At 35.1% G+C, this 16,496-nt stretch overlaps 2 protein-coding genes across 5 annotated transcripts; both read left to right on the forward strand.

Annotated features, from left to right (window-relative positions):
* Window positions 1–1,129: 1,129 nt before the first annotated feature.
* Window positions 1,130–6,833, forward strand: LOC128209720 (oviduct-specific glycoprotein-like). 4 transcript variants are annotated; one of them, XM_052913890.1, is made up of 4 exons: window positions 1,130–1,340; window positions 1,509–1,575; window positions 3,123–3,264; window positions 4,330–6,833. In XM_052913890.1, the coding sequence occupies exons 3-4, from the start codon at window positions 3,223–3,225 to the stop codon at window positions 5,062–5,064; spliced, it is 777 nt and encodes a 258-aa protein (XP_052769850.1). In that variant the 5' UTR covers window positions 1,130–1,340; window positions 1,509–1,575; window positions 3,123–3,222; the 3' UTR covers window positions 5,065–6,833. The 4 variants fall into 4 exon arrangements, with proteins under 4 accessions (XP_052769850.1, XP_052769849.1, XP_052769852.1 ...); XM_052913889.1 differs by having other exon boundaries at window positions 1,130–1,299; XM_052913892.1 differs by lacking the exon at window positions 1,509–1,575 and having other exon boundaries at window positions 1,320–1,340.
* Window positions 6,834–13,333: 6,500 nt separating this feature from the next.
* Window positions 13,334–15,919, forward strand: LOC128209472 (uncharacterized). The gene is made up of 3 exons (XM_052913515.1): window positions 13,334–13,538; window positions 13,809–13,944; window positions 14,262–15,919. Exons 1-3 carry the CDS (start codon window positions 13,488–13,490, stop codon window positions 15,272–15,274), a joined length of 1,200 nt encoding a protein of 399 aa, XP_052769475.1. The 5' UTR covers window positions 13,334–13,487; the 3' UTR covers window positions 15,275–15,919.
* The last annotated feature ends 577 nt before the right edge of the window (window positions 15,920–16,496 follow it).

A 16,496-nucleotide genomic window follows, 5' to 3' on the forward strand; every position in this document is an offset into this window, starting at 1 on the left:
AACGTACTGAATGTATTTTAATATAGCCTACAGATGTGTTTGTTGAAAGCTTCTAAGGACATGCGGAATTCGAATGTGGCGAAAATAAATCCATAAATATTTTCAGGACTATGTAATATTTAATATACAGTTTTCTTTCATTTTTAAGTTACTGTTAAACTACGTTTTGCTTTCTATTTGCTACCCAGTTTGCTCCAACCTTACATCATGTCATCATATTTTTTTTCAATTTACACAAGCATGGTTTTCTTACCAGTCGCAACTACAGTACCTTCAGTGCTTTGATTTTACACGAATATTTTTTTAAAATGTCCTCAATTTGAAATTCATCTTCCTTGCATACGTTATTTCCCACGATCATTTGTGGAGAAAGCTGTCCGCTGTTATCAATCGCCCTCAGTCTATGCTTCTGGAAAGAGAGTAAACACTTGCCCTAGGTGGGGCTCGAGCCTAAACCTATGCAGATTGGCAGAGACCTATACCACTGACAACTCTCAACCCAAAAGTAGTCAACTTCAGTCTTCTAGAGTTAATGTACACTCCCCTGAGTAGTGTACCTTTCAAAAAACGTCCACTACCACCACGACGTCATGTGACCCGGGCTTTCAACTTTGACCCCGCGGTTTCCAGGAACTCCCGAATGCGGTAAAGTTTGATCAGACCTCTATAATAATGTTGCGCAATGCGCGCGGTCACTCCAGATCCACATGGACTTCGCTCTACCAAAAATAGCAAACTATTTTAGCATAGTAAAGAGAACTTGTACACAGTCGTAAACGACATACCGAGTATTTAAATTATGACTTTTAATGAGTCATTATTTGTAACGTTAATGTGGACACGAAGGTTTACTTGGTAAAACACAAAAAGTAAGATCCGCATTGAAATATGGTCTGACCGCGAAACGAAATAAAATATACACAATTTGATCTGGGACCACGTGACATTATGAACGCTGAATTCATGGTCTTAACGTATGTAAACAAACATGCTTATTAATTAATCATCGAAAACTTATATATATTAAACCTAATTAGCCTTCAAAAACCACATTGTATGTGGTTTTTGATTGGGCAAAAATAGTAACTTCGTATAATTAACAATTTGTAATTGTATTTGTTTTCTTTATTCTAAGAATGAGAGGCATATTTTGTAAAAAAGTATGGAAATAATGCAATACGAAAATGGTATATGTAAACTATGAAAGTGTAAATAAAGTCAAAATATATATATAGATTTGTGTATATACGGAAAATATATATAATATACGGAACTGCCACTGAATCTGTTGACATAACGGTATTATTTCTTTCCTGGATAACACATGTATAGCTAATCAGGTACACATATTCATTTAACAAATTTAATTAATTATTTCCTGGTTAGCTTATTTATAATAACTTGGATTATGTATACTAATCAATTGATAATTCGAATTATTGGACATAAAATATAAATAAATGTAAATATTGTAAAATGTATTCAAACGTTCTACAATTTTCTGCAAGATGAACGCCAAATTTCTGCTCGTTGTTGGATTGGTCTGCCTAGCAGTCTCCGCAAATGCAGCCCCCCGTAAGTAATTTATGAAGCAGCTAAGTTGCCTCACATACAATATTAGCAAACTACATGGCCACGAAACACCAGCTCGACCACTTATCGGTGGTGCGAAGAAAAAGACATGTCGACACTTCCGTGGTGTAGCTGTGCATAGTGTTTATACTTCTACACACTTTTGTATTATTTACAATATTGTGCGAACTATGGTGCCACGAGCTTAGGATTGAAACGAAATTGCAGCCAACCTGCAGTAAAAGTGTTCTTACACGGTACCACATTCTCCGATATTCGAATATGTCCTTTTAATAAAATTATCAAATAAAATATAAATCATACTCAAGTGTGTGGGAGTAAATACAAGGCACAGCTGCACCACAGAAGTGTCGAAAGATCATTTTCTTTGCACCACCGATAAGTGGTGGAGCTGGCGTTAAGTGGTCGTGTTCTAGCATTTCTAAGATAAAAAGCTGTTAAACGTCCCTCCCGGTGTGGTAAGGCGGGGATCGAACTTGCGACCCGAGGTATTTTACTCCTAAATCACGGATACGCCGCGAACATATATTATTAATAGCTTGGGAATACGTTTAAAGACTATATTAAGAATTAAGAAGCAAAACGGTGTCCTTTCTCGAGGCTGGTCAAGCGAACGGGGTCTGGGTCCTGGCCCCAATATCACGAAAACACTTAAGTCAAATCTCATTCTCAACTCATTTTTCCACATTACAGTATGACATTATTTATAATACTAATGTTTTACTATTTTTAAAAGCACATTCTCACATATATAATGTTGATTAACATTATTGTTCAATATTCTAAAAAAAAAAAATTCTACAGCACAAAATGTACGTGAGTAAATTGGACTCAAGTTCAATTTTTGCTCTCAATTTTTATTTCTATAAAATATTTACCAAATTTTTTAATCAACATGTATGAGAGAATGTAATTTTAAAAAGGGTAAAACATTTACAATTTTGAATCATATGATGCTGTAATTTGATGATAAGAGTTGAGAGTGAGATTGAGATTAGACTTAAGTATTTTCGTGATATTGGGGCCGGAAAATGATGTTATAAATGGTGTAACAGGAGGCGCAAGTTTGGTAACGTGAGTCCCCTCCCACCAAACAAAAAAAGCTGTTGGTGTAGAAGAGTAGGAGTCCTACTGTTCCGCCTCTTCTCCTCCAGAAAATTGGAATGAGAGTTTAAGCCTTCCAGTGCCAATGTACGTCACGACCTACCGTCAGTCTAAGATCCTTCGCTGACTGTAGATAATAATTGAGTACCCGGAGTAAACCCACTTGTCCGGCTTAGTGACCACAATCCAAACTCACATGCGACCAGGCCGGAAATCGAACGCGGTCCGCCTAAGTGAGAAGCGAGTGCGCTACCACTGCGCTAACCGGACAACCTTAAAAGTTTAATTGGTTTTGCTAGTCGAACTTTTCATTTAATTTGTGATATTAAACAAAAATTTATGCTTTAACGATATTGTATGGGTCGCTCGTTCATAAGTGGGTCATATTTGTAACGTGTAAAATAGTACAGCCATTTTTTATACAGGAGTGAAGAGGTTCACGTGCACGTTTATGAGAGGACGGGTTTGTGAGGACCATTGTTACCTTCTGAACAGACAGGGAGGCTCGTGTGACAGTCATAACGTATGCAACTGCAGATCGGAGACAGTAGTTGGAACTTCCCAAATGTATGTATTAAAGATGCACTCTTACTCCCAAATAAGATTTATCACAATAAATATAATTGCTTTAATACACCAAAATGATGAATAAATGTCGAAAACAATGGTTCTTATGAAGAACACTGAGTTTAATTTAAAGAAAGGTGCAGAAAACACGATATTCCTACCTTATGGGACGATAGTACATCACAGTAAATCATTTAATATTTTTTGTGTTTTCATGTATTAGATACACAGTTTCAATATTGTTATCAGTAATTCATATTTTCCATAAATGCGTTATTTAGGAAGTAATAAAAAGCTTATAACTCACAATTTCTGTTTGTTTTACATGTGTATGTATTGATTTTGAAAAAAGTGTCACTTTAAATATACAGCTTAATTAATTATGAACATTGATAAAAGTTATGATGCGACAGTCTTTTACTGCATTTATACCAAAGGTGGCAGTTGCGGGTCCGGTAATTCATAACTCTGAGAATAGATTTAAATTTATTCTTTTAGAACAATTTTAAAGCTGCACTCTCACAGATTGAGCGTTTTAAAAACTTTTTTTTATTTTTTGTCTAGGAACGAGCCAATTTTTGCGAAAATCCATGGAAAACAGTTAAATAAGAATGCTGACAAAAAATATATCGCAGATTTCTATATTTAAGTCCAAAAACTGATGTTGTATGCATTTTCTAAAAAAATATATCGCAGATTTCTATATTTAAGTTCAAAAACTGATGTTGTATGCATTTTCTTAAACCGTTAGTAAGGTTAGTTACGGTTTAAGTCATAAAACATTATTTTCGAACGGAAATATAAAAATCTACGATCTGATTTTTGTCAGAAATCATTGTTTTGCAGATATTTACGAAACAAAATGCTGTTTCTAAGACAAAAATAAAATAAAAATAAAAATGGTATATCTGTTAGAGTGCAGTTTTGAAGGTGCACCCCCACATAATGAACGTTTTGACAACTTTTTATATATTTTTTGTCTTTGGGTGAGCCATTATTTGCGTAATTCTATGTCAAGAAAGAGCAAAGTTTTATACAGTGATTTACAAATCGTTTTTCTTGCAGTGGTACGACGCAGAGTTCAAGTGGAACAACACCGACAAAAAAAATTCTACACAGACTAAAGTTGATACGACCCGGAGTACATTTGGTACGACATGGAGAATAAGTGGTACGACCCTGAGAGCAAATCATACAAAACGGAGTACAAGTGGTACGACTCGGATAAAAAGAAGATCGACCCAGAGTACGACGCGGAGTGCAAGCGGTGCGAGACGGAGTACAAGTGGTGCGAGACGGAGTACAAGTGGTGCGAGACGGAGTTCCAGTGGTACGACGCGTAGTGCAAGTGGTACGAGACGGAGTTCAAGTGGTGCGAGACGGAATTCAAGTGGTACGACGCGGAGTGCAAGTGGGACGACGCGGGGTGCAAGTGGGACGACGCGGAGTGCAAGTGGTGCAAGACGGAGTTCAATTGGAGTGACACGGAGTGCAAGTGGTACCACGCGGAGTGTAAGTGGTGCGAGACGGAGTTCAAGTGGTACGACGCGGAGTGCGAGTGGTGCGAGACGGAGTTCAAGTGGTGCGAGACGTAGTTCAAGTGGTGCGAGACGGAGTTCCATTAGTAAGACGCGGAGTGCAAGTGGTGCGAGACGGAGTTCAAGTGGTACGACGCGGAGTGCAAGTGGTGCGAGACGGAGTTCAAGTGGTGCGAGACGTAGTTCAAGTTGTACGACGCGGGGTGCAAGTGGTACCAGACGGAGTTCAAGTAGTACGGCGCGAAGTGCAAGTTGTGTCTGACGGAGTTCAAGTGGTGCCTGACGGAGTTCAAGTTGTGCGACGCGGAGTGCAGGTGGTGCAAGACGGAGTTTAAGTGGTGCGAGACGGAATACAGTTTAATGAATTTATTTGTAACATTTTGAGAATTAAACGAAGTGGATAATTTTGCAGATCGATAAAGCCATTGTTTTAACATATATGTAAGACTTTCTTGTTTTATAGATATAGCATCGTTATAATTGACAAGATAGCGAAAAGCTAATATTATAACCTCTCTCCTTATATTTCACTAAGAAATGTGTTTCATGAAGAACTTTGATTCCTTTCAAAAAGAGAGACAGCAATGAAAACAGATGCTGTGAAATCAAGTAGTTTCGCTTAGATTTTCGCAGATTCAGGGAATATAAGAAATATTGATTCTGTAAAGTGGCGGTCAGTAGAGTATATCGATTGTTTGTGATTAAGATCATTTCTGAAATGTGCTCCTACGATCTGCTTCAACGTGACCTTCGTACATATAGTATGTTAAGTTCCTTAATCTCTTATAAGAATACAACAATTTTAAGCCAATGAATTTGCATATAGGCAATCATGAACTTAATGATTAAGAATTTCAACTTTCGCAGGTGTTTAAACGTCCGCCTGCTGCCAATCATTTGATACACACTCCCTGCGTCAGAATTTGCGTTAAAATAAGCTAGCCAATGTGGTAGTACTAGTATTATAACAGTTAGATAACCTCACTCATCCTAATCTTAATCATTAAATTGTTACTTCATGTCATCTAACTTCTACTTATTAAGGCGATTTACAGACTTCAAACAAGTATATTTTTCAACAACGAAACAAAGCTGAAACAATATTTAACATGCAAAACTTATACCATATATATATATTACAATTGCAATGAATTGTAATTAGCTTGTTTTGTCACTCACGAACAGTGACATCGAACTACGAACATACGGACACCGAGCGCAATCATTTATTTGCATTTAGGTTATCATAGCCGGGAAAAAATAATTATTGAATTCACGTTGTTAGTTTTATGGGGCCCCAAAAAAAACATCGAACCACCGCATCAGCTATATGCAAACCTTTGCCTAAATATAACATAGAAACTCTCACTTTCATAGAGTGCCCGTTTTGACAACTTTTTTTATCTTAAAATGAGCCACTTTTTGCGTAAATATCTGGAAACCAGTGCTATAAGAAGGCTGAATAAAGATTTGATCCAAGTTTTTAATACAGTCCAGACTCGCTATGTCGACGTCGGATATGTCGACTTTCCGGTTGTGTCGACTTTTTCTTCCGGTCCCGAATTTATTCCTTCTTATTCTATATAAAATAAATCTGTTTGTGTCGATTTTTTTATCTCGACTTTTTCGCTATGTCGACCTCGTGTTTCAGACCCTGTGGTCGAATTTCCCACATTTCCTATGTTCTTTATGTCGAACTGTAGATGTATTTACTTTCGAAAAGTGGTGTTTTATGGCTAAAAGCGTTAGTAACGCTTTAAGAAAAATGAGTTTTTCGGCGGTTTTCCAAAAAATTGAGATCTGTCATTTAGTGAGTTATCTCATATGACTGAATTGAATGCATTGATGCCAAAATCAGCTGATTCTGAGACAAAAAACTAAAACAAAAGTCAATTTGTGATAGTGTAGATATAACAATAAAGCTCTTTTTTAAACTTTTGATGATGTTTTATCTTTTTTACAAGCATTTTGTTTACATTTTACATAAAATATATGTCTTCGATGTCTGGCCCTCTAAACCCTGGACATGTCTCTTTTAGCAGACACACAGACAGACAGACAGACAGAGTTGTTTATTGTCGTAAACATGTAAATAACAGTTTCTTGTCAAAACATGATATGCCAAATAATAATTATTATGGTCACAATGATAGATGGCAAAATAAGAACGAAAAGAGAAAAAAAAATAAACACAGATAAAACATTATATTGCTTATTATTTTATACAAATGGTAAATATCTAAACTAAATGTAAATGCTTAATATATGCAATACCAGGATAATAGGGATTGGGGAGGCTAATGTCATATATTTTTATATAGACTAGATCATATTATTGATCACAGAATTTCTTAAAAGAAATGCTTGGTTTATGTATTTACTTAGATTTCTTATTTCGACTATATTTTGCGATTTCATTAATTCAACAAATTTGTACAAAATAGCTCGCTTGTAAATACTATATATATATATATATATATATATATATATATATATATATATATATATATAGTTAAGACAGAGCGAATGTTTTTTTTTGCATAAACAATAAATGTATGTAAACATAAAACAACATTAACACCATAATACATCATTTTGAGAAATTTGAATTAACAGAAGCAAACGTCTACTAAGTCTAATTTATTTCATCTTCAGCTTTGGACTTTCCCGATCTTGACCTCAGACAGTTGCAACACCTTCAGGAAGCTATCAAAGTAAACCTGTGCACGTTTGTAGATAATTTGTCACTAGAGGGAGGAGAGGTCCTAGACAGACAAGTTAAAGAAAGTTGCATAAACGATGAAGAGTACCACAGCATTCGATGTCGATCGACACCAAAGGATAAGTGTAGGTTATTGATGGTCAAAATAAAGAACAAAGCTCCTCATGTAATCCAAAAGTTTTTAAAGGTTTTAGAAGAGCAGTCTGTAAATGCTCACATTGTGCAAAAGGTAAATGAATCTCTTGGGCAAATTTCAAAAACGAAAGCCACCAGGAAGTGTTTGATCTGTATCATGAAAGCTACAGTAGACATAAGAGATATTGCGGATGAACTTCTCAGCAAAGAAATGATACAAGATGATCTGTATGAAAAGATAGTACAAGCTGAGAGCCCTCAGAATTTATGTCCACAATTTTGGGAATGTATTATTAAACACGTAAAGGATTCGTCAGATCAACGGAAAAATTTTCAAGTCTTAGTTGATTGTCTGAACAAGCAATATTCTCATATAGCGTCACGTCTAGCAGACGTAGAATGTCATACGATACTCCAATATTGCTTTTGTACATATCGCAAGCGTAACAAGGGCAAAAGGCTACGAGAAAGTTACTTCGAAACTGAAACTGATACTAGTGCGACATCTGAAAGATCAGAGTTTAGTGACACTGAGAGTTTACAGTCATCTTACCACAGTTATCATGAAGAGGAGGAGGTTACCATGAGGCCTAAAGAAAAAAGGTCTACAGACAGATTAACGTTAAGAAAAATAAAAATACAAGAAGCTAATCACTTCCTGAGACACGACTATAAGCCAAACGAGATGCTAAATGTAGCTGAAGAAACTGGTGTAAAACAAATTGTTTCATGTGAAAATAGAGTAGTCCTTTTTGAAGATGTTGAAGATGAAAAGACGGGTCCAGCGCAAAAAAACTCCCTTTCCCCGTCGCTTAAAACAGGTTCGACATGAAAATGTTCAAGAAAAAGATCAACCTGAAAAGGTAATTTATAGCAGTCAATCTAATGGTGCACATTATAAAGAAAATACACCACAGACATCAATTGAAGCTTTGCATGGTGAACTCGACGACAAATGTTCACAGAGTGATGACATAAGTCAGAATGGTCCACGTGCCATGTCATACAAAGATACATCTGCAAAACTGGACCACGATATAAGTGCAGTGAAATATGACTTGATCGACTCAATAAACGATGAATCTGCTAATACTAGTAGATCACATTCAAACTTTCGCTCTGGAAAAAGGCGTGACGATAGAGATAATAAAGGGTCAACAAAGGCGACCTCCATACTCGGTGCCAGTAAGATTTCTAGCGACACTGAATCTAGAGTGAAAACTATGATAAGTTTATTAACAGAAAAAGCTTCTAAGCATTCTTAGTGGTATGCAATAGTTATCCATAAACTGATGAAGAAATTATGTATAACCTTTTACTTCGCAGCAAACCATTGTGTGTGTTTTTGCAATTATCTTAAAGATAAACTAAAATGCAGATTATGTTTTCGGTTATAACATGTATAACATGTTTAAAATTATGATATTCAGTAGATTTCCTGTTGTGATATGTTATATTTTAGGAGGAGGCATAAAATGCATAAAATGCTGCTGATCGATGTTGTTTTTGTTGCTGTTACTGTTAATGTTGATAACGAGGATGTTGAATTTAGGTGTCATTTTAGCTGGAATTTTCAAAAAAGTTATTCTACTCGCATCAGCGTTGGTTTATATCAAAACTTGTACGTGTAAGCACATCTTAAAGACTTAAGATGGGATTTCGATTAAATCGCGAGCAGGTCTTTAAAACTTCGAAATCGATTCACTGGCCAATTAAATATTATAGTTCGAGATTGCAACATGCTCATGGTATGACCGTTTGTCGTCTTAAGATTTACATATTTTACTAAACAAATGCTCAAAGGATCGTCTTAGAAAGTCTAAATGTGGCAAAGGCAATATAAAATGGTGTGTTCTACTTAACTTATTTATTCAACATGATTTGTTTGTAAAAAGCCATCAGTTAAACTGCCGTCAATAATGACATCAAGATAATTCTGATACTTTTCCAATAGGACATAACAAAATGACATAAGTCAACCTTTTAGACCTAAAGGTTACTGAAAATGAGGATGTACTTTGCATTTCTATAACTTAGAGCATCATACTCGATTTGTTGCCCTTGGCATGAGCCAAACAGATACGGCATAGTTTTTTGTGAATTGTCTTTTAATTCGTTTCACATTTCTTTTTAGATATACAAAGTAGTCGTAAATTAGTAACAACGGTCCACAGCACCTAAAAATGATGGACTATTATAAAGAAATATAGTAGTAAATGTAGATGATCCTTGCCATGCGTGTACTGTATGTGTGTGTTTGTGGGCATGCTCGTGTTTGTGTGTGCGTGCGTGTATGCAAGTATACGTGTGCGTGTATGTGTGCACGCCACCACGTTCATGGGTGTATGTGTGCGCGCGTGGGTGTATTACGTGTGTGTGTGGGGGGGGGGGTGTAGTGCGCGGTCCAGTCGGTTCCATATTAGGGGTGTTTCTGCATTTTGTTCCATGTTGGACTTGTAGTAAGTTTCACTTTAAGTATACACACAAACACAGCTCGAGTGTTGAGTATTTCATTAACCTAAACAAACGGAACATATTAAAAACATTTCATTTAAATTGCATGGTATTTCAGTGAAGCTTCAACTTAGCTTGTGAAATGTTTCAAGACAGACTTGTTAGCACTCAAACCAATGATACATATGAACTTTTCAGTTAAACTTGGAAGTGCTACATTTTGTTCAGTTTTATTTGTAAGATATTTATTTTTTTCATTTTATTTTGCCCTACTAATGAATAATGATCTACTACTAGTAATAAATTTAAACTGAATTTTGTACATAATTGAAATCTTTTAAACCTTGGTTCTTTCAGATTTACATGTAAGGCCACAATTTATAAATATCTTGTATAGCTTTACGAGGGCTTATTTTGTTGCATCCTTCCAAATTAGTTTCGTAATTAAAAATGACAAAAATATATGGTCACTGAAGTGGCCAATAATTTATGATTCGAGTATTTTTGTGCCATGGTCGGTCGAAAAAGACCAACCAAACTATTCATTTATTGTATCCTTTCGAGGCGAGAGGTTTCTATATCGAAAATAGAAAAACTTAGAAAACTGAAGTTTCAATTTGTGCCAGTTTTCTAGTTTACAGTGAAGGCTGTTTATATATCAAAACATATATGGTAAAAATATTCCTATTCTGTGATAAGATTTAGTCTGATAAATTTCCGTTCTATTTATAAATACTGAAAATATGGTCGATACAGACAATCGAATAAAATCTATCGATTTCGGTCTGATTTTCAACTTTACTGAGTTTAAAAAGATGACGATTTTGTGTTAAGGTTCTTTTCTTTTTAATAAGCAACAGCAAACGGGTTGGTGCGTCTTAAAAAATAAACTATTAAAAAATATCGCTTTAAGAACTTGTGCCTGTTAATATTACGCATACATATCCAACAGACAGGCCCAGGTTGGGTTGTTATGCAACATCCACGACATTTGAAAACCATTTTGCATGTATTTTGATCAGTTTATGGTGCTTGTAATGAATTGATGATGCCATTGCGGGCTAATGCATTTTTAGTCTTAAAACTTGGATGAAACAAGCAATTTCGTTGAATTGATATCCCCCGCCTGATTGGGCTAAGTCAAGTGTTATATACAATATTTATATATATATATATATATATGTTGTATATAATGTAACATTTAGAATTGACCAAGAAAGCTAGTTTATGACTCCATGTTATCCAGTTCCAAACTAATCTAAGATTTCATTAAGGCAAACATTCTGAACAGATCAAGATCATGAAGATTAGTCCAGATATATGCAAAAAATATAGCCTCTAGAGTGTCCACAAGGTTTTTTTAAGATTTGACTCAGTGACCTCATTTTTGAACCATTAACCCACTTTTAAAACGTAGTCGAAATTCAACCTAAGAGAACATTGTGACCATGTTTGAACTTAATCAGACCAATCACCACCATAAAATAGTCGGACAAGATTTTTTAAAGATTTGACCTAGTGACCTAATTTCTAATCACATGTTTAAAACATGTCCAAGAGTTCATCAAGGAAACAATCTGATCAAGTTTCATGAATATAAGACCAATCATATTGCCTCTTTCATTTTTTTTAAAATTTGACCTAGTGACCTAATTTTTGACCCACATGCCCCACTTTTCCAAGTGGTTCATATTTCATCAAGGGGTACATCATGACCAAGTTTGAACATATTCCGACCAATCATTTCCATTCCGGGCAAAAATACTCTAAGATTTGACCTTGTGACCTAATTTTAAATCATATGTGACCCAGTTTTAAATAAGTCCAAGATTTCATCAAGGAAAACATTCTGATTAAGTTTTATAAATATTTGACCATGTATAATGCCTCTAGTATTTTCCAAAGATTTTTCTAAGATTTGACCAACTGACCTAGTTTTTGACACCATGTGACCAACTTTTTTAAGTGGTCCATATTTCTTTAAGGGGTACATCATGACCAATTTTGAACATAAATTGACAAATCATTACCATGATATGGTTTTGGGCAAGATTTTTCTAAGATATGACCTTGTGACCTAATTTTCGATCATATGTAACCCAGTTGTATTTACGACCAAGAGTTCATCAAGAAAAACTTTCTGATAAAGTTTCGTGAATATTTGACCATGTATAATGCCTCTAGTATGTTCCAAAGATTTTTTAAGATTTGACCTAGTGACCTAGTTTTTGACCCATGGGACCCACTTTTAAAAGTGGTCGAGATATGATCAAGGGGAAAGATCTGACCAAGTTTGAACATTTTCTGATCAATGCCTACCAAGATATGGTACCGGACGGACGGACGGAAGGACGGAATGACGGACGGACAACGTCAAAACAATATCCCCCTCCCGAAATCTTCGATTCGGCGGGGAATAATTAGCGGGTAGATGGTTCTTCGAGAAGCATGTCTTTGCATCTCTGGTTTGAAATGACATTTATTTTCGGTACATATGTACATTTTCTTCAAGATTGATAGCAACTCTTCAAGGAAACCCGAATATTGTTGAGTTTGGTTGAGATTTGGCAAAGTTATGGCCTCTTGAACATGGTCATCTCAGCAAATATAGGGATAATAAACAAATGTACAGATGCAAGTCGTCACCCTTTACAACAATTATAGAATATTTGTATAAACACATAATTATTGTTAGTTATTACTTGTAATAGTTCTCCAATCATTATTAACAAGCCTTGGAATGTATATATACATGTTTTGGTGGGGCGTGGTCATGGGGATGTGGCGAAACAACGCACCCTGCCCCTGTGATCCTACAGTGACAATATATCACAACATATTAAAAAATCCATCTAATTCCATATATGTCTTTTACTGATCCCAATCCATATGCTTTTGCCGTGTGTTGAGTTCTGCTTTTTCACACTAATGATTATTTGATATGATTTTGATAAGACTCTACGTATCCTTTTCGGGAACATCCTTTTTTTTAAAGAAATTAGTCCGAAATAACTTAACTGCTGATTTTTGTTTATATTTAAGAAAATACAGTTTCAAACAGTCCATTTATTCATGGAATTATTTGAAGGAGGCATATTCAAAATGCATATAACAATACAACCTCTATCATGTATTCGGTGTATACACATGAATCGGTCTCAATGGATACGTCTTACCAAGCAGATTCAAGTTTCACATTCAAATAACATATAGTTTATAATCCACTTGAGTTCAGCTGTGATTTCGGTATAAATGACTAAGAATAACTAAATAAGTTAACTGATATCACTTTTGATATAAACACAGCACAAAATTGTTATCAATGTACTTCTTAATCAATGTTCCGTTTGGAATCATTTAATAACTGTGTTTGAATGTGCGGAATACTAAAGACAAAAATGGCGACTTCAAATACTTCAATAGAGGTAAGGTTTTTTAAGAACATCTTGGAAATAAAATCATAACAATATAGTAGTTTTAAATACATTTTGACGCAGAAATTTAATGTATATTCACACAAAAAGTTATCAATACTGGTAGTTCTCTGTCTTTAAATGTTTTACTGAAACTTAAAAAGTAAATACCTATAACAGAGATGTAAAAATCATGCATGTATAGAAAATACATAAAGTGTCACAAAATTATCATATTACCAATGGTGATGATAAACTTCCCGGTGAGTTTATCTTTTTCAGCAATGGAAAAGAACCGTAGACGACAAGCTGTGCACTATAGAAGCACAAGTTAAAGAAATAAACAAAAAGGTTGAAATATTACTGAAAACTGCAAGAGTGCCAAAACACAGAACGAGCCTTCCAGCTACGCGAAAACGTACATATGATATAGTTAACCATAATATTGAACGAAAATTTTAAAAAGAGTGCAGTATTATCAATGTCGTCCCAAAATCCAGGTTTACCTTTTGTAACTTATTTAGTTATTGTATTGCTGTGTTAGCTCTTTACAATTCATAAGCACTTTATTTCCAGCATGAAAAGATGTAATATTGTACTTAAGCTTATGAAAATAATGTTACTGTTTTGTATATATTATTATACAAACAAACGCCCCATTACAAAATAAAACACCAACAAGACGAGAAATTAAAGGTGTATGATTTGCCTGTTTACAACTATATTTTATTTCAGCTTTGTCCTTTTGCGACCTTGACATCAGGCAGCTGCAACACCTTCAACAAGCTATCAAAGTAAATCTGTGCACGTTTGTGGATGATTTGTCACTAGAGGGAGGAGAGGTCCTAGACAGATTAGTTGAAGAAAGTTGCATAAACGATGAAGAGTACCACAGTATTAGATCTCGGTCGACACCAAAGGATAAGTGTAGGTTATTGATGGTCAAAATAAAGAACAAAGCACCTCATGTTATTCTACAGTTTCTAAATGTTTTAAAAGAGGAGACTTTAAATGCTCACATTGTGAAAAAGGTAAATGAATCTCTTGAACAGATTTCAAAAACGAAAGCCACCAGGAAGTGTTTGATCTGCATCATGAAAGCTACAGTAGACATAAGAGATATTGCAGATGAACTTCTCAGCAAAGAAATGATACAGGATGATCTGTATGAAAAGATAGTACAAGCTGAGAGCCCACATAATTTATGTCCTCAATTTTGGGAATGTATTATTGAACACATTAAGGAGTCATCAGATCAGCGGAAAGATATTGAAGACTTAAAGGATTGTCTGAACAAGCAATATTCTCATATAGCCTCCTGTCTAGCAGACGTAGAATGCCATACGATACTACAATGCTGCTTCTGTACATATCATAGGCGCAACAAGGGTACGAGGCAAAGAGAAAGCTTCTTCGAAACTGACACTGATATGAGTACGACATCAGAAAGACCAGAGCTTAGTGACACTGACAGTTTACTGTCATCGTTCCACAGCTTCCATGAAGAGGCGGAAGTATTTAAAAGGCCGACAGGAATAAGGGCTACAGACAGATTAAATTTAAGAAGTAAGAAAATACAAGAGATTAATCACTTCCTGAAACACGACTATAATCTAAACGAAATGTTAAACGATGCTGAAAAAACTGCTGTGAAAAGAACGGATTCACGTAAAAATAGAGGAGTCCTTTCTGACATTGAAGAAGTAACTGATGAAATTACGAGTCCAACACAAAGCACGTGGCTTTGAAGAGGTTCGACATAAAAAGGTTCAAGAAAGTAGTTCAAAAGTGTCAAACTGAAAAGAAAGGGCATCACCAAATGCACTAGCAATATTAAAGAGATCAATTGAATTCATGTCTTTTGATATAAACGAAAACTTCCCCAGACTGACGAAAAAGGTCAAAATTGTACACGTGTCGTATCATACAGAGATACATCTGCAAAATTGGAAAAGCACAAAGTGATAGAAGTGAAATATAACTTGATTGATTCAATGAACAATTGATATATTAGATGTAGTGGATCACATTCAGACTTTCGCTCTGGAAAATGGCCCGACGATTACGATAATACTGGGTCACCCAAGGCAACATCGAGACTCGGTATCAGTAAACTTTCTAGCGAACTTGAATCTCAAGTGAAAACTATTAAACATATTTACACAAAAGTCTTCAAAACCCCTGTATGCGATTGCTATACATAAACTGGTTAATGATTTCAGTGCACTTTTATATGCAAAAAATCACTTATGGTTTTCGAGTAGTTGTATCATATAGATCAATTGCACGAAGACTATGTTTTCTTTACAAAACAAGTACTTTAAAGATGATCCTTTTTAGAAGTTTTCCTGTTGAACATTTTTGGGGATGATGCATAAAACGAAGCTGATCTATGTCGTTGTTGTTGATAACGAGAATGTTGGTGTTAGGAGAGAAGGGAAGGGATTTTGAATATCACTCCAATGTGTCTTCGGAACACTGAAATCAATTCCTGCTTTGATCCTCTGATGTCTGAAGATTCAAATATACTACTCAAATATGCCATGGATTGCCTGTAATTATCTTAGCTAGAAAATATACGTCAGTAATCAACAAACAAATGTGTAATACTTGACTAAACTTATCTATGTTTAAAATATGCGTTTGTCAAAAACAAAAGCATTAGTTAAACTGGCATCAAAAATGACGTCGACACAAGTTCTATATTGTTCTAATTATTTTGATAATTTTATAATACGACATATGAAAACGGCACAATTCTATCATATTTTAGACCTCAAGATTGCAGAAAACAAAGTTATTTCGTCGTTGATTAAAGAGACCAAGTGACCCCCCAAATCATGTGTTCGCCTTCTAAATAGCCATACCAAATAGGAAGGCAAAAAAACAAGACGCTGGTAGCGATTCAATTATTCAACTATTCAATTGACCAAAAAACAGTATAATGCATCGTCAATAGATAATAGTACA

Source organism: Mya arenaria, chromosome 11, assembly GCF_026914265.1.
Source record: "Mya arenaria isolate MELC-2E11 chromosome 11, ASM2691426v1".
In the NCBI taxonomy this organism is placed as follows: Eukaryota; Metazoa; Mollusca; class Bivalvia; order Myida; family Myidae; genus Mya; species Mya arenaria.

Coding starts and splice junctions, on each gene's coding strand:
- LOC128209472 (XM_052913515.1), top strand. CDS start 13,488: ATGTGCGGAATACTAAAGACAAAAATGGCGACTTCAAATACTTCAATA. Junction 13,539..13,808: donor CTTCAAATACTTCAATAGAG/GTAAGGTTTTTT, acceptor TATCTTTTTCAG/CAATGGAAAAGAACCGTAGA. Junction 13,945..14,261: donor CCTTCCAGCTACGCGAAAAC/GTACATATGATA, acceptor ATTTTATTTCAG/CTTTGTCCTTTTGCGACCTT.
- LOC128209720 (XM_052913890.1), top strand. CDS start 3,223: ATGCAACTGCAGATCGGAGACAGTAGTTGGAACTTCCCAAAT. Junction 3,265..4,329: donor GTAGTTGGAACTTCCCAAAT/GTATGTATTAAA, acceptor TTTTTCTTGCAG/TGGTACGACGCAGAGTTCAA.